The sequence below is a fragment of the Gossypium arboreum genome, chromosome 7 (genome assembly GCF_025698485.1).
Source record: "Gossypium arboreum isolate Shixiya-1 chromosome 7, ASM2569848v2, whole genome shotgun sequence".
Taxonomy (NCBI): domain Eukaryota; kingdom Viridiplantae; phylum Streptophyta; class Magnoliopsida; order Malvales; family Malvaceae; genus Gossypium; species Gossypium arboreum.
In genome coordinates, this window is record NC_069076.1 from 83799 (window position 1) to 102094 (window position 18296).

An 18296-nucleotide genomic window follows, 5' to 3' on the forward strand; every position below is an offset into this window, starting at 1 on the left:
AAGCATTTAATCCTTATCATGACTAAGCCAAAATATGAGAACCTTCCGGCAGTGCTGTATAAAAACTCGAGTCCTTTCTGCTCTGGGGACAGAATTCACGAGCGTTTAAAATAGATTTATAGCCACAGGGATCAATATTCCATAAAGGCCCACAGAGTCCACACGTTGAAAAATATATCTAAGAAATTATGAAAAAGAAAGCCCAAACGTCAAACCGCATCCATACATTGAAGGAGAGGCTATCCGTAATCTTACCCTCTCGTTTCAGTCATCCACCAATTACTTACCGCTCACTTGTGCACTTGTACTTAATCAAAACTAAAACCTGTGTGCCTTTGCTACGCACCACTTCTTAAGCAGCTTCCTCTACGATCATAATGGTGTCGGTTACTGTTTCTGTAGCCAAACCAACCCTTCAGGTTCATTGCCGCTCGTCTTATTAACTAGTGCTGCGTATCCCTTTTACTGATCAAATCAACGTTTCTTTTTCTTCCAGGCAAATGCAAAGGGTTTTGCGGAATTCTCAGGTCTGCGCAACTCAGCTAGCCTTACCTTTGCCAGGAAAACCTCGGATGACTTTCAATCAGTCATTGCTTTCCAGACATCTGCTGTGAGTTTGACGCTAGCTCTATCTATCAGCTTTATCTCAGCATCTCCATCCTAGGCTCCACCCACCGTCATATTGTTACCTTAACTCTGAAGAGAGAACTTTTTTTCTCTACTGCAGAATGCAGAGTTGACGATGCCACACACGCACGCAATATAATGATCAATATCTATGTATTTCCTATAGCATTTGCGTTGTTTTTTTATAACTAGTGATAGTTGTAAAGAACCGGAAATCATCTTAATAATATAATATAATGCCAAAGCTCACGGCTGTCCTTTGACCATAAATTCCTCAGCAGACTTGCAAGTAGCGAAAGGGACAACTGAACTGAAAATATCTTCAATTGTCTCTTTATACGTGTTATACTACACGGTTTCTTGAAGAGCATTTAAATCTTATCTTGTTTATGAATGACGTGCCTTGCAATTTTGGTTCGCAGATGTAAAAATATACTGAATCTATCATTCATTCATTTAGATATATATATCCTTAACTTCTGGTTAAGTTTCAAAATACAATTGGAACTACCTTGTTCCTTTTACTTATGTGCATCTTGTTTGTAGTTGGGAATCAATAATGGTGGATACCAGAAAGGCGTAGTAGAGGCAAAGCTAAAGGTCGCTATTAATGGGTTTGGTAGGATTGGCAGGAACTTCTTAAGATGCTGGCATGGCCGTAAGGACTCCCCACTTGATGTCATTGCAATCAATGACACTGGTGGTGTTAAGCAGGCTTCTCACCTTCTCAAGTATGACTCTACCCTTGGGATATTTGAAGCCGATGTTAAGCCTGTTGGTGATAACGCCATATCTGTCGATGGCAAGGTCATCAAGGTCGTTTCTGACCGCAACCCCGTCAACCTCCCATGGAAGTAAGAATTTATGTTTCTCATATCTCTAGTTCCACAATAAAATGCCTCAGATTTTCATATAAATTAACAATTCCTAAACAATTGTTGGTTATCATTCAAAATGACAATGTTGATGCAGAGACTTAGGGATAGACCTGGTGATCGAAGGAACTGGTGTGTTCGTCGATAGAGATGGTGCAGGAAAGCACGTCCAAGCAGGAGCGAAGAAAGTGCTCATAACTGCCCCAGGAAAGGGTGACATCCCGACCTATGTTGTCGGAGTTAATGCTGACATATACAACCCAGATGAGCCCATAATCAGTAATGCTTCTTGCACCACCAATTGCCTTGCTCCCTTTGTCAAGGTTCTGGACCAGAAATTTGGTAACTCCTTTGACCAGATTGTCCCCGTGCCTACAAATTTCTTAGTTTGCCTCGGTTTTTTAATTCGCACTTCTTAAAATGGTTCGAATCAAGTGGTACGTATGTTAAGTAGATATAGTACTGATATGCCTATTTAGAAGAATGGCGCTTTTCTAGTTATACACCTAGTGCCTAGTCAAAGATTCCAAGTCTAGGCAACCTTCTGACAGTTTAATAGTTACGAACAGAACATGAAGGCATGCGATAATACAGAACTAACATAATATATGGCAGGTATAATCAAGGGCACAATGACTACAACTCATTCATATACTGGTGACCAACGATTACTTGATGCTAGCCACCGCGACCTCAGGCGTGCTAGAGCTGCAGCTCTCAACATTGTTCCGACTTCAACTGGTGCAGCGAAGGCTGTGGCCCTTGTACTCCCTACTCTCAAAGGCAAACTAAATGGCATTGCCTTGCGTGTACCAACACCAAATGTCTCGGTCGTTGACTTAGTTGTCCAGGTCTCAAAGAAGACCTTCGCTGAAGAGGTGAATGCTGCTTTCAGAGAAAGTGCAGAGAAGGAGCTTAAGGGTATCCTTTCTGTATGCGATGAACCCCTTGTCTCAGTTGATTTCAGGTGCTCAGATGTGTCCTCCACCGTTGATGCATCACTCACCATGGTCATGGGAGACGACATGGTTAAGGTGATTGCTTGGTACGACAATGAGTGGGGTTACTCTCAAAGAGTTGTAGACTTGGCTGACATTGTTGCCAACAACTGGAAGTGATTCGAAATACTTGTCTGCAGTGTGATACGGTTAATTTTTGCTCACCTCATTTCTTTTCGGCTTTCATCAAGAATGTATAATTTTAACGTGGACCGTATGCAATAAAAATCCTGCTTTCACTTTTACGGCCTTCCTCCATGTTATATATGCTATTTCTTGGTTGAAGCATGGAGTATAAAAAAAAAAAAACAGTTTAATTCATATACTATAAACCTAATTAATTTAATCCTTATTTGAGATTAGTGCTAATAATAAGAATAAAGCTTTTCATCTTCCGAATATGGATGCTTTTCTATCGGCTTTAGTCTCTCTAGCTCATAAAATTATATGCCTATCATTTTATGCGAGGTGAAACTCTCACAGCTCTCGAACAGTGTACAAATACAACTTTCCCTCCCTCGCCTTTCTGGTTCCCTTTCATCCTTTTTATCCTTTCCTCTTTTTGAGGGTAAACCAAGAATAGGCAGACATTGACAAACATGTTTAACATTGCAACTTTGAACGGGTAAGGATGGTTTCACTGCAGAAATGTGTGAAATTTAACAACGATGCTTCTGTTGTTAGGCCTGCTGGAATTGCAGGGATTGGGGGAGTGCTTAGGGATGATAAAGGCCAAGTTCTTACATTATTTTTTGGTCCTGCTTCTTCATTGGATCCTGCTGTTAGTGAAACCATTGCCATTAAGGCTGCATTGGAGGTTTTTGACCAGACTTTCTGGAAAGGAAAGGCTCATTTGGTTGCTGAGTCTAACTCTGAAGTGACCGTTTCCTGGTGTAGCCGACCTGCATAGAGACCTTGAAGATTTCTGGACCTCTTCCGAGTTATGTGCATGTGCAAATTCCTTGGCTGATTCACTTGCAAAGGATAGTGCTTGGCGTGAGAGTTTGTTCACTGGTTGGCGGTAGTTTCCTAGTAGGTGGTGGCCTGGTTTGGTGTATTCTGTTTTCTGGTGTATTACAGTTAGGTTGTAATTGATAAATTGTTTTGTTACAGAGCGAAAAGAAAAATAATAATCTGCCTTACAGAAGAATAATCATATATATATTTCAAAAAGAGGGAAGGAGGTTTGGGGGGAGGAGGAAAAAAGTAACCAGGTGCATCTCAATCTCAAAAGCACCATACATCTTTAAAGTAATAAACACCAAAACCTTACCACCATCTGTCAATAAAATATTTAGCATAGTGTACACAGTACTAATCTTTCAGCAGCACGAGAGCTATAGCCTCCCCAACATTCTGCTCATTAAAACAACCAATGTTTCTTCTTTGGCTTCTGAATTGGGGCACCTGGAACAAAGACGTTAGAACATTTTGTGCTTGAATATCCAAAATCCATATAGGCTCAACCTAAAATCATGTTTTCACCCTAACCTTGGATCTCATATAGTGAATTGTAGTGTACCTCAGACCAGAAACTCAACCATAGTTCTGCATTAATTGAGACAGAAAGGATGAAAACCGTAAGGATGCATTCATGGATATCAAACAGATTTTTGAACCTAAGCAATCAGTACAGCACGTTTCTTGTTAAAGTATAAATGCAGTCCACGTGGGAGGATATGAGAAACAAATTCAAGTTAACTGAAAACCAAACAGTTTGGCTGAATAATGCTTATTTTTTAAGAGATTCCATGGCAAGCTTTATGTTAAACGGATTAGGAAATAGAAAAAGCTGTGGCACAAGGAATGCCATCAGGTGCCAGGATGGAAGAATGAAAAGCCAGTCTTACAAGTCAGTAAGTTTATTGAGCACTCTCAACTTGAGACAACCAAAAAAATTTATTTGGGAAGTAAGACTCATGTGCAAGCAGGATTATTTTTAGGAAAATGGGAAGACGGGCAGTAGGCTGCAGATTTGGGACCTTGACCTTCAAGCACACTAAAGTATGCACCCATGTAAAACGCACACCGCTAACGGTGAATTGAGGGATGATGAATAAATACATTTTTAAAAAATGTTACAGGGAATGACAACAGTGTTTTCCCATTTAAAAAAAAAAGAACTTTCCATTCTTACCATGTTTAGGAGGCTGGCTTTGTGGCATAATTTCAATAAAGCAAGTATCTCTGAATGATGTCAAAAGGCATATCTTTGCTGCAAACTGCAAATACGCAAATAGCACATATTACACACTGATATTGAGGCATTTTACTTGGGATATTGCAACCTCAGAACACATTCACAATACTTAATTGGGAAATTTTTTTAGAAAAATTATAAAAAAAAAGAAAAGAAAGAAAGGATAAACTCTTCAGACATTTCTAACAATATTATCACAACCATATCATCATTATCAGATATTTATAAAAACCAACAAAGAAGTCAACATCTAATATATACATACATATATATATATATATATATATATATGAACATTTAGATACGTTAAAGGCTAAATTATAAAATATAGATGAAACTAGGCAAATGAACAGAAGTTTCACAGGAGAACTCACAAAAAAAATGTCATTCAATGATATCTGAGATATTTACATAACAAAATACTTCAGTTGAAATAGTATTTACACCATCTGCATGCTGATTTGGAATAGTATTTAAACCACCTGCATGCTGATTTCCAATGTATTATATTGGGGTTGGGATCCTATCCAATACTTTTTCATCCATTGCTTTTTAATATACAAATCATTACCATTTAAATGGTGATTAAAGTTGTATTGGATAATAATGGACATAAATGTAATGGATGGGAACCAAACCCATTATATTGTGCATGGAGGGTTAAAGATAATAAATGAGAGAGATGCAACAGAAACTGACAGCTTAATGATATGATACAAAACATGAATATGATGACTACCTAATAGAAGAGTAAGATAAAAAGAGGCAGGAATTTATGATAGTTTTTACGAAGACAACCTTATCAGAAGCTGCTTGTAAGGTAACATGGTCCCCCCACTCTCCAGATCTACACAATAAGGTTAATTAGAATTTAAAACCTTCACCGTGAGCCAAAAATAAAGTTAAACTAAACTCTAAAACAGAAGTATCAGTTCAAGTAACACTTGTCACGTCAAAGCAGAGAGCGTAAAGACCCTTAATGAAGCAACATACTTTGCCATTTTCTTGCAATATCGCTTGTATTTCATTGGAACATATCCTTCATACAAGTTACGGTTGTCTTTAAGCTGGAATATGGAAAAGGAAAAAAATAAGAAAAATAAGTATTCATTTATAATTAATTAATATTTCTTTTCATCCTGCCTTTGGAATACCTTTCACAAACCTAAAGCTCCAATTTATTTTTCAGAGAATTAAGTTAGCGAACTTTAAATTGACCATATAAGTTCAAAAAAGAAAAATACAAAAATAGGGATAATATTGATTGTTAATATATGGAAAAGAAGGAATGTCAGCAACAAGAGCTTGTATGCTGCCAGTGGCTAAATGTCTTTATACTGAGTTGGGGCAGGTGCCATCACTTCCAAGATAATTTTGCAGAACTTTAATAGTTCATAGTGGTAGTTTGACACTAATCAAAGTTAAAGGTGCTAAATATCTTCAATTTGAATGGTAGAAAATTAAAGAAGAGTTAAAATTTCACTATGGCTATGATTCAGAGACAAGAGGAAGGAGCTGCAAGAAATTGCAGCAAAAAACATTTTGCCATAATTCTTGAGGAGACAGCCACTGCCAAAGTAGATACTCATGGGAGCACTAAGAAGAAAAGTGGTACTCTTAGCAGAGAGAACAGTTAAAAGAGACAAAATGGAGATATATTCAACTGATTAAAAGATGTTGAAACTGGGCTTTATACTATTTTTTTCTGGGACTATAGGTAAATAGGCTATGAAGCTAGTATATATATCATCTTCGATTTTGAACTAAACACCATCTAAACACTTATAAATTTAAGGGTCTTTTATTTAGTTTCACATAAGATATCTACATCCAATCCACTGTTCATGTCAAAAAGACACTGTACCTGTTTAACAATATCTTTCCGAACATGCTTGTGATACTCAGGGGACCTGTACATCTGATCTGAAAGTGCACGAAACTGCAAAGCAAGGAGGCCTGATTTATAAAGCCTGACTATGACAATGAGGTGAAAGGATCTGAGAGAGATAGATTAACTACAACCATTATTTGGTATTACTGTACCTGACAGTTCCCATCACCAGAGACCTTCACTTCATATAGACCATAAACATTAAGCCTGAGAAAAATGAGGGATTTACTAAATAATTTTATTCAAGACATATATAGAAGTCCAGAAATCTCTAAACAAAGACATTCTAACATGAGCCTAATCACAAGTTTCTCAATCATATTCTAAAAGAAAGAAAGAAGAGGTAAAGCTTCAAGATGTCCATTAGACATAAGGAAAAAGCATTGAGGCTTGAAAGTTAAAGGTCCAAGAACGAACAAAAGTATGCAGTAGTTACAACCTTACTCAAAGAAACATATTGCATAAGCTAGCTTAAAGAAAACAACTAACAGAAGAGTCATTTATGCCTACTTCTGATGTTGATTGAACCTTAATATTTCCTCCATCAATATGAAATATTTATGAGTCGCATGCAAACAGCTGTGCATGCTTAGAAATGGTTGTACATAGACACGCATACTGACAAATACAAAGATTTGCGAACTGTCAATTTAAGAGACAAATGTCTTGTTGCAGACCTAGGTCACTGAGGTAAGCATAGACCATATTATTTTGAGCTCTCTGTAAGGGATAAACTCACAGGCTTCAGTGAATAAAAGCAAATATTAAAGAAAAGGAGAAAAGGCTAGCTGGTAGACTGCTGAGCGAGGAGCATGCAAGAATTCAGGGATAGATTTATCTTACATATCAGATCTCTCTCTAAGATAAACTAGCATAGTAACATCTACATGGAAAAAAAGAGTGAATTCATCTCCAGCTATTGTATCAAGAGAGTAAGAAATTCAGTACATAAAATAAGGAAGATTTTGCAAAGCAGTGGAGACATATAAATTAAAGTGCAACTCTGAAGAACATGACTTAACTAGTATGTTGTTTTGACGTAATTTCTCCATATAACATTCTTTACTCATCTAAAGGATTCCTTTCATATAAACATTTAGATTCCATTTGGTTGATACTACTACTATATGAAAAGGAAACTACTATAAAGCAAAAGCAGAAGGTAAAATGCAGTATTATAGTTGATTTTTAAATGGATAAATGATTAAAATGTAGGACCAGTTCACTAAATGAATTAAATTCTTCAGATTTATCAATACATACAAAGTATACAAACCAAGGTGTCTTCCAATTTTTATCAACAATGCTACATGGATATGTATATCCATGATATTTCTAAACATCTTGCAAATGAATGAAGCTTAGAAGAATATTAAGAAGCTTTTAAATCCATGCTTTTGGAACTGTTAAGCATAAGACATACCTCTCTAGAAGACGTTGGTGATCCAAACTTGCATCATGTATGCTGGGAATATAGGAGTTTATATGTGGGACATGCTGAAATTTCAAGTATTATTCATTTAAAAGAGAATAATAATCACTAAATATCAATTAAAAGTAGCAGCAACAAAATTAATATAATCAGCAAGAACTGCGCGGATCAGATAAACTTGACAATGCCATAAAAACTTCATTGGGAAAAAAATCTCAGTAATGGCCCCGTAAAGAAGCAGAACGGATTAATGATGATAAAACAGGAGAGCATCAAATGCATCGTTTCTCAGATGTAATGAATGCTAAATGAGAACTGTGAAGACGTCTTTTTCTTTGAATTTAAGGAGGAATGAGAAGGGACAAAATAAAACCTACTGAAATTTATTTAAAATGAATTCAGTTAAAGTAGGATAGACAGATCCATGGAAAAGAAAAAAAAAAAAGGGAAACTTCAGAAGTTGACGGAAATAAATTAAATCAACAAGAAAAAAGAAAAAAAGAAGGGGAAAGTGGGACTGCATACAGGAACTGGTGCAAGACCAGAAAGGCGTCTAGCAACAGCGCCATCTAACTTGGAAAATTCTTCTGATAACACAACAGCAATCATCTGGTCATCCTCAGTATCCTGATGACTGCTCCAAGAGGTTGAGCTAGAACATTCACCCACGTGCTGTGCTCCATTCCTCATAGTGTAACACAAGCCGAAATGGAGCTCAACTAAAAAAGGTGCTGAATGCTAAACCGCCAGAGAAAGAAGCTTCACAGAATGAAAACCATTCTTACATGTGTTAGTAAAGACGTAATATGTTTGATCGTCGGTTTTCATTCAATTATGATCACATTATAGTGACATTATGAAGGAATGAGCGGGGAAAATTAACAAGCAAGAAACACAAAAAGCATCCATGCAAGTGATTGGTCAAAATTGTAATTGGATTCTTTTCTTAATAAAATTTAATTAATAAATCATTTTTCTAAACAATCTGCTCGTATATGAAAATTATTTAAGGAAACTCGTTGGTATTTACCCAACAATAAGATTCAGGAATTAAAGGGAAAGGAAATAATAATTAATAAGGAAAGATATATTCGATTCGATTAGACATCAACAGAAACATGGCATCATCTATCTATCTAATCAAATATGTAATGGATCTTCCAATGTTGAGAAAGTAAATAGCAATTAAGAAACAAGTGGGCATATATCGTGAAGCTTAAAATCTGGAGTGAAAGGAAGAAAAGACGCCCAACTTACTAATGATAGGAATCACCGAAGATATGTCTGCAGTGGGCGGCGAAAGATGAGAGATGGGTGGATTGAATTTGATGGTGATCAGACTTTCCGAGTCTTGGAACGGAGGAATTCTTTTTTGTTTTTTAATTTATATATTCTCTTTCTCTGGACGGCTTCCACGGATGTAAGCAGAAGAAAGAGAAGAGGAGAAAATATTTATTTGTTTAGATTTGAAAAAGGCTGTCTCCCCATTCTAAAACCCTGAATTAGTCCTCTAATAGGTTGGGGGTTTCCGTGTTTGGTAGTTAGTAGTTGGCTTTCGCGGTTTCTGCGCATTAAGACAACTCAACTCGCTCGTCACTTGTGTCGTGTCTTTTTCAATTTCTTTTTTCTTTCCCCCATGGCTTTTCCGTCCCACAAAGATCTTTACTTTTTCTATTATTATTACTTTATTACAAATCAGCCACGCTATACTGTGAGTATTTCTTTTCTTTTTTTTCTGTTTTATCACATTTAATAGACTAAATTATCTAAAAAGTCCTTTTTCATGCATATTTACGGAAATAGATAGATTACACCATTATTTATTGAAAAAGGTCATTTTTTTCAAAACACGCTTACGTAGCTGCTTTTTAAGAGAAAAAAATCAGAAAATCGTTCCTTAGAGAAAACGTTTTAGTGTTTTGCTGACGTGGCAAAAAACGCTTTCTTTAGGGAGCGATTTCCTTTTTTTTTTTTAAATTTTAATGGTCAATTTTTTTTTCCGTTGGGAGTTCCAACTATAAAAAAAAGAGAGTATAAAACCCCTCTCCTATTATTTCACACATAAAGCTCTCAAATTTAGCAAAAAAAATCTTTAAATTTTTCCTTAAAGCTCTCAAAATTTTCATTAAATTTAGAAAAGCTCTTTATAATTAGTTATTTACTTTAATTTTTTTCTAAATTAGTATTATTTTTTCATAATTTCAAAAATATCTGATCGTGTTAGCAATGGCCTGGGAATTAATTCGTCTCGATCATAAACATATCCCATTGAACAAATAAAAATGGTAACAGTTTATTTTAGATTTTGAATATTATTTAAAATTTTTTATCTATGTAATTTTAATTAATTTTAATTTTGAATATTATTTAATATATTTTTCATTTATATAATTTTAATTAATTTGCATTTTATAATTTTTTATAACAGTTTGTAGATCGGGTGTTACAATGTTATATTCATAACATGTCTGGTCCACCATCACTGTTGATGGAAAATTACTTAAGGGAAGCAGATTTTTGGCATAGGGCCACTATAGGCCGGGGGTGTAAGTTAGACCTGAAACTCATCAGAGCGTTAATAGAAAGGTGGAGACCGGAGACGCACACATTCCATCTTCTATGCGGAAAGTGTACAATCACTTTGGAGGATGTCCAGTTACAATTAGGATTGCCGGTGGATGGGGCAGCACTCACTGGGTCCATTCAATCTGCTAATTGGGGAGCCATATGCTACGATTATTTGGGTGCGATTCAGGATAATATTTACGGAGATCAGATCGAGATGAGCTGGTTACGAGACACATTCCCGGAGTCAGGGAATGATTCGATTGAATTAGAAAGCATACGATATGCTCGGGCATACATCTTCGAGATGATTAGAGGTTATCTGATGCCGGACTTGTAAGAAAACCTCGTACATTTGAGGTAGCTGCTGAAACTCGTTGATTTTAGAGCAGCTAACGAACTTAGTTGGGGGTCTGCCGTGTTAGCAACATTGTATCGGGAGATGTGTAAGGCGACGCCACCAAATAAAGCCAAAATTAGAGGTTGCTTATCACTACTACAATCATGGGCTCGGTTTCGTTTTTCATTTTAACGTCATCGAGTGAACCACCCATATACATTCCCACTCATAATAAGGTAAAACTTTTATTTGATTTTACAATTATTCCATAGATTTAAAATAAAATTGTATGCTGAAAATTTATTTATTTAGGTGGAACCATTCGGCAAGTTATGTCGGAATACCTACCGCTCTTGAAGATATACCGCTTCTATTAGACCAACAGTCGGAAGCGCAAGTAAGTATTAAATAAAATATATATACATAAAATAGTCATTTCATATTTAGGATTTAGTATTTAGTATTATGTATATAACTAATATTTTTATCTCGTTCATATAGTTTCAATGGACACTATACGAGGATCTGGCAATACGGGCAGTAATTCTGGAAAACTTCTTTCAAAATCCAAATATTTGGCATGTTAAGGTCCCATTGGTCAATTATTCTATTGTCGAGATGCACCAGACAGATAGAGTGTTACGATAATTTAGATTTCGACAACCGATTCTTGAGGAACCTAAGGTGCTCGATGACCAGCACAAAATCAACTTACGGCAGACGAATACGAATTGATCGTTATTCTGGTCGGTATATATCGAAATTTGGAAAAACCAGTATGATCATATGCCTGATCGCAAACCGATCATCGTCTCAAAGTTAACGTGCACCTCGGATTACATGCCATGTTTTAGGATCCATGGCAAGCCATACTTACTATCGGAAGAGCAGAGGCATTGACAAATCCGTGTGGAAAGGGAACGACAGGGCCCTTTAAATCCAAGAAGAAGAGATGATGGCACGGGCCCATCAACAATGCCTACACAATCATAGGGCCCTTCAATAGCACCCACACAATCACCAGGCCTAATGCCTCAACCAACGACACCCACATCACAGCCCGTTCAAATTATGCCATTTGCATATCCTTACCCTTATATGTTTCCTTTTCCCAGTCCTATGCTAGGTTAGGATGCATAGCCCGGTGCATCTCCTTTCCCAATGACTCCGACTCAACCAATGATATAGGCCATTGTCGTCCGAGGGATTGCAGGGGACACCGCCAGCGAGCTCATCTCATTACCATTCCCCATCGTCTTATGGGATTCAAACACTTCTGCCGTGGGTGATGCCAACACCTCCACATTTTTTATTCTACTAAGGTGGGGCATCGTCGGAGGCTCTTGAATGTTCGGACAAGCTTAGATTTGAATGAAATTGGTTAAATTGCATTTTTGAGCTTAGAGACTAAATTGCATAAAAGTAAAATATTGGGGGTAATTTTGTAAAAATGTCAAAAAAAAACTTATTAGCACAAGATAAATTAGTTTTGTTGTTGGTATTGGTTAATCGAATGAAATTATTATTTTATATCAAGAACGTGTTTATAACCGTTGAAAAGACAAAGTAGTTGAGAAGTCCTTATACCTTGGTCGTTGCAGCAAATCAGCTTGGTAAGTTCGTGCTATTATTTTTATGTTTATAACGATTTCTTACATATTACATATTTTATTAGAATTTGATATAATGTTGTATTTATCCATTGAATCTTTTAATAATTAATAATAATGAGTATAGTGAGTACGTGGTGTACCGAAATAGCAGGCCTCGAGTTAGTGATTTATTTAGCTGGCTTTGAGCCAGTGATCATTTAGCAGGTACCATGTACTGGTGATACAGACCGTAACGATGGCTTGAGACCCTACATGTGTTGCGGATTCTTTACAGCTTGTGTGAGTAGCATCGTGAGTCGGTTAAAGTTATAAATGTTAACTAGAATGAGTGTTACACTTTCGATTACCTAAAATGAGATATTGTTAAAACTATAACTTAGTTTAAGATCTTTTATCATATGGCATTTTGATGATGTGAACTATCCAAGTATAATTGTTTTTGGAAAGCTAAAATAATAGTAAAATGGATTATGATTTGAATTATTGTATTGTGCAATACTCACCTGTTGTGAGCTGTGATTGATAGGAACTTAGTTTCTTAAATCATATACATTGTTTTGTTATGTTTAATCCGGTAAAATTATCATTTAGTCAACGAACTTACTAAGCGTTCGTAAGCTTACGTGTGTCTTATTTCTTTTCTTGTAGATTACATTTGTGGAAGGGAGATCAGATCAACTCGCAAAATCACACTATCCCGAAGACTCTTTTGGTAGATTTTGTAAATATTTTGGTTATATGGCATGTAATAGGGCAAATGATTATGTTTGTAATGTTTAATAGCTATGTGTGGTGTTTTGATATGTTTGATGTTATGGAACGGTAACCTTATATGGTATGCTTGTTAAACTCAAAGTTGAGCTTGAGTGTTTTGTCCAGGGAATGGTAAGTGTCATGTTTAAGTATGGAATGATAAGATTGAGATAGATTAGGTGGTGTGTATGTTCTGACTTGTAGGTGATATGAAATGATAATGTTTTGGTATGAGCATTATTTTGTAACTTCATGTATGACGCCTTGGTTTGGTATTAGGTGGTTGAAATTGGTATGTTTTGGTTGCTTTTAGGTGTGATTATAGTCTTGTGATTATGTGTTATGAATTAGTTTAGGTACCTATGTAATTGCATGAAAAATGAGCATGATTTTGGTCATTTTTGGGTACACATAGCTTGGGACACGGGCTGTCGCATGGCCATGTGTCACACATGAGCGTATGCCCCTAGTGTGTAAGGTGCAAGGTTCACATGGGCGGCACACGGGATGCGATACGACTGTGTAACCTAAGTCAAAGAGTTACACGGCCCATACAGACAGGTATGTGAGATCATACACGGGCGTGCGGGATGGCCGCACAACCATTTCTGGAGCCACAAGGTCTGGGCTCTATCACACGGCCTGGACACACGACCGTGTGACCCCTATTTTGAAAAAAATATTTTTTTCCCAAATCTCTTGTTTTGTTCTGAATTGGTCCCTGATTGCTCCTAAACTATTTTTAGGGCCTCGTAGCCTCAATTTAAGACCTATTAATATATGACTTGCTTCATTCTGAATTATTTATGAATATTATTAATTAATTTGATGAATTGGTTGCTATTGTTATAGAATGTTCCAAATTGTACGGTAATACTCTGTAACCCTAATTTGGCTATAGTAATGGGTTATGGGTGCTACAAATTCAATTTATTCTCTTCAACACCTTTAGGGATGTCACAACTTTGATGGCATCAATTTCGTGATACTCATTCTGAGTAATGTTCTCCTCGAGCTTAAGCCCTTATTGTCTCCCTAAACCAACTCAATCATAATGTTAGGTTCCCCATGACACGCTTGGCCAATTTGGGTCTTAAAAGGGTGTAAAACTAAGCAAAAACATTAATTAATGTTTAGAGCTAAAAAAAAACATATAAAAGACACTTAAATTGTTTAAGAATAAGCTTCTCAAGTGAATTGGATAGCCTAATTTGACGTATAAAATTACAGTAGATCAAACTTCCCCACATTTAAGTCTTTGCTTATCCTCAAGCAAATACCTAAAACACATGCAACATTGACGACCCCTGAACAATGAACAAAAGTGACAATCAATTAACAAGTATGTATAGTGTGTGTAACTAATTCTTCTAATATACAATCTAAGAATGATGCATTACAAATTCACAACTTTAGGATCAAATCAAGTTAGTTCACGAAGTTACAAAATATCTAAATATAGAGGTAATCTTATAAAAGCATACTTATTTACATTATTCCATCAAAATGAGATATGCAGATATAATGTATCTATACACGAAGGAATCCAATTTATTCATTTCACAAAAAGTTTTGCAAGTTTCTAATTTGTACACAAAGTCGCTAAAGTCACATAGGGCTTTTTGGCTTGTAACATTCTGAGGCTTGGGTTGGTATGATTTTAAAGAAAAGACTAGTTTAAAAACGTTCAAGCACTACAAACAATATATCACATGCCATTGTTCGCAACTCCCCCCATATGCAATCATTAAACTCACCGCCTTATTTATTTTTCTCTTATGTTCCTTTTTTATCCAATAATGTGGAAGATATGGTTCGATATTAGCTAGTACAAACAACTTAGTGAGTACTTGTGCACTATGAAAATGAAAAGCTTGATTTTTCTTGTTGAGCATATTTTACCATTTTTTCTCTTTCCACTCACAATGCTTTTATCTCTAATCATGTTTTTTTATTCATTCGCATTACTTTTGACTCTTAAAAAAAAATTCTTTATTTGCTCATATTTTTCGTTCTTTGCACATTTTGTAAGAGCATATACATGCTATATCAAACCATCTCTTCACTATTCGTTCAATTTCATTTTTTTTGAAACCTTCAAATTATTCCTACCTAGCCCTCAATATTCGTGGCTTGACGTCAACTCTATAGTGCAATGTAAGATCAATGACTGAGGAAGGTTAAGTCTTTAACTCACTTGAGGCTCAAGGTTTCAAAAACATCGATTCTTCAAGTAAGGATCACAAGGCTCAAAATTAGGGTACTAGGGATGTATGTAGCCTATAGGTTAGTTATTTAGGTACTAGGCTACACAAATAATACCTTATGTCACCCTTTAGTTCTCAACATATACAAAACCAAAACATGCTTATACTTGTTTCCATAAATCATATTAAATTCCAATGCATGAATTTACACATTTATCCACATACTTATTCATCATTTGGTCAAAAGTTTAAAAATTTTCATGAATTTTGACTACCTCTATTCTATTATACAATGTAACTAATTGAACTAACTAATATAGCTTACAAAGAATATAATTTATCAAGTATCATTCAAATTTTGTAAAAGTCAAAGAATTTGTTACATAGTACCATACCATATTTAACTAATCGTCAATCAAACAATGTTCAAGCACCATGCAACAATTGAAATAAAAAGATAAAACAAACATTCAATTATAACAAAAATAACTAAACATGCTTGGGTTACTGGACTTCCCTAAATATCGTAATCGCTTATCAAGGTAAGCTAGGGTTGTCCACCTTCGCGTTTAAGCTCGAATGCATAGTGTAATTCTCGAATGGGTGGCCTACACAAAAAAACACAAAAACACACAAACACAATATGCAAATATGAAAAAAAAAACAAAAACAACAGTTCAAAACAAGTGCGAAATAGTTAGCCTATACCCGACCCGATCGACGAGTCCAGATATAAAATGTCACATCATTACTAAGACAACTATGAGCAATCTACAACTAAGCTATAAAACTAATGTGACTAAAACCGCCAAATATGATTTTATAAATTATACTTAACTTAGTTCGCATATTGTCATCCTTAGTTAGCTGAACTGCTAATCGAAAATACAATTATCAACTTCTAGATCAAAAGTCTTAACACGTAGACTTATAGAAAATTAACAATGACAATTTAATATTTTAAATCATTTTTTGCTGTAAATATAGTGCTATAGTTTATACTTAATTACAAAAAGAAAATTTGACCATGAGACTTAACCTCTAAGTCGCCCCATTATATGCATGTTATAGTTAAGAACATAAGTTCGCCTAAGCTTGATCAAGTTCTGGCTTGACCCCTCCTCAACTCCTCATATAAACCATTTTACCTGGAAAAACATAACAAAAACTTAGTAAGCTCAAATGAACTTAATGAGTTTTTAATATATCATACCGTTTATGAAACTATAAATTAAAACTTTATGGGTTTGATCTTCTATTTGACATCACTTGCACAAGTATAGTTCGCTCATCTTCTTAGCGTATTTTTATCCTCCCTTGCGTTGGTTCAATTTGAAAATTTGTACACCCTCGGCGTTGCTACAATCTTCCATTTTTATACCTCGTACTATAGGCTACAATGTGGAATGATTTCGCTTACCTGATGCGTCGTTGAGAGCACCAAAAATATCTTGTTCCCTGCAAAATAGTAAAAATAACAGTAAAGGGGAAGTAGGGTTGAATCCTCAGGGACCGGATTGTACGAATGCTCGTTTCTTGAAATCCTGGACAATTTCTTAGCCAAGAAATCTTGCGTTCCTGAAAAATAAAAAAACAGAATTAAGAATTTCGATCTGGAAAAATAAAATAAAAACAGAATTTTAAAGATGAGTTGAAGTTTTGAAATTAAATAAATTGCGAAAATTAAAAGGAATAATATAAAAATAAACAGAATTGGGAAGAGAGAGTTTCTTATGTGGAGAGATTCCAGCCTCCGGTTGCCTCGATCCACCTTGGGTTCAATCCTTAGCTTTAAGTAACCCTTCTCGAATAGTATAAGCCAGTTATAGTGGAAAAGGACGCCTACGGCCACCGGCTCTAAGGATTTAGACTTAATTAGGCGGAACTTGACTCTAGCCAAAAATCGCTTTTATGGGACTATCTTTTGCCAGATCATCACTTCTCAACGGCGAATACCATGCTATTTTGTCTCTTGGATTCGCCAACTACTGACGCAGAAAGCCAACAAACCGACTGTGCAACCTTCCCAAAACGTACAAAGCGACCATTCCTTGCACAAGTTGAAAAGATCACCTAGTAAGGGACATGGACGGAAATGTCAGTCCCGTAATACAGAGAAGCGATGAATACCTTGTAGAGAAGGCTAAGCACGAATTCTAAGCCTCATGAGCCCTTTTTGGGGGATTTTGGCAACCTTCGGCTAGATTGGTTTAGTGGCTCATGATTTTTGGGAAAGAAATAAATATAATAGAAATGCCTTTTTTTATTGAAGAAAAAATGGAGAGAACAAAAGATAGAGTTTTTGGGAGAGGGAGTGTTTACAGGAAAAAAAGAGATGTCAAATTTCTACCATTCCATCTCCTATTTATAGTACTAGAAAACCTAGTCTATTCCTAATTAAATACTAAAAGATAAATACAAATAATTAAAGATAATTAAAGATAAATAAAGATAAATGAAAATAAATCCTAAAATTAAATCTAAATAAAAATCCTCAATAATTATCCTAATATAATTGAAATTAAAATAGAGTTTTGTGCTATAAAATCTCTTCTTTTGCATTTTTGTCCTTAGGTCTTCCATGTTTGCATTTTTGGTTCCACTTCTCTCTTTCTTTGCATGTTGGCCCACTATATATTCAAATTCACACTTTTTGCTTTTAAATTTCTTATTTCCTTCAATTTAGTCCCTAAAAGAAAAAAGACCACAAAATAATCCAAATTAGTAGGATCATACTCAAAATAATCATGCAATTAGCACATAAAATATGTCGTTCTAGAGTATTATCATTACCT

General features: G+C 35.5%; 2 protein-coding genes across 2 annotated transcripts; one reads left to right on the forward strand and one right to left on the reverse strand.

Annotated features, from left to right (window-relative positions):
- The first annotated feature begins 205 nt into the window (after window positions 1-205).
- Window positions 206-2745, forward strand: LOC108468831 (glyceraldehyde-3-phosphate dehydrogenase A, chloroplastic). Its single transcript, XM_017769694.2, has 5 exons — window positions 206-419; window positions 497-610; window positions 1174-1481; window positions 1600-1844; window positions 2118-2745. Exons 1-5 carry the CDS (start codon window positions 378-380, stop codon window positions 2618-2620), a joined length of 1212 nt encoding a protein of 403 aa, XP_017625183.1. The 5' UTR covers window positions 206-377; the 3' UTR covers window positions 2621-2745.
- LOC108469456 (OVARIAN TUMOR DOMAIN-containing deubiquitinating enzyme 12) lies at window positions 2561-9713 on the reverse strand. The gene is made up of 10 exons (XM_017770340.2): window positions 9281-9713; window positions 8549-8782; window positions 8015-8088; window positions 6744-6798; window positions 6565-6639; window positions 5694-5767; window positions 5499-5547; window positions 4638-4722; window positions 3992-4048; window positions 2561-3907 (listed from the first exon to the last, which is right to left on the reverse strand). Exons 2-10 carry the CDS (start codon window positions 8711-8713, stop codon window positions 3864-3866), a joined length of 678 nt encoding a protein of 225 aa, XP_017625829.1. The 5' UTR covers window positions 8714-8782; window positions 9281-9713; the 3' UTR covers window positions 2561-3863.
- Window positions 9714-18296: the final 8583 nt, after the last annotated feature.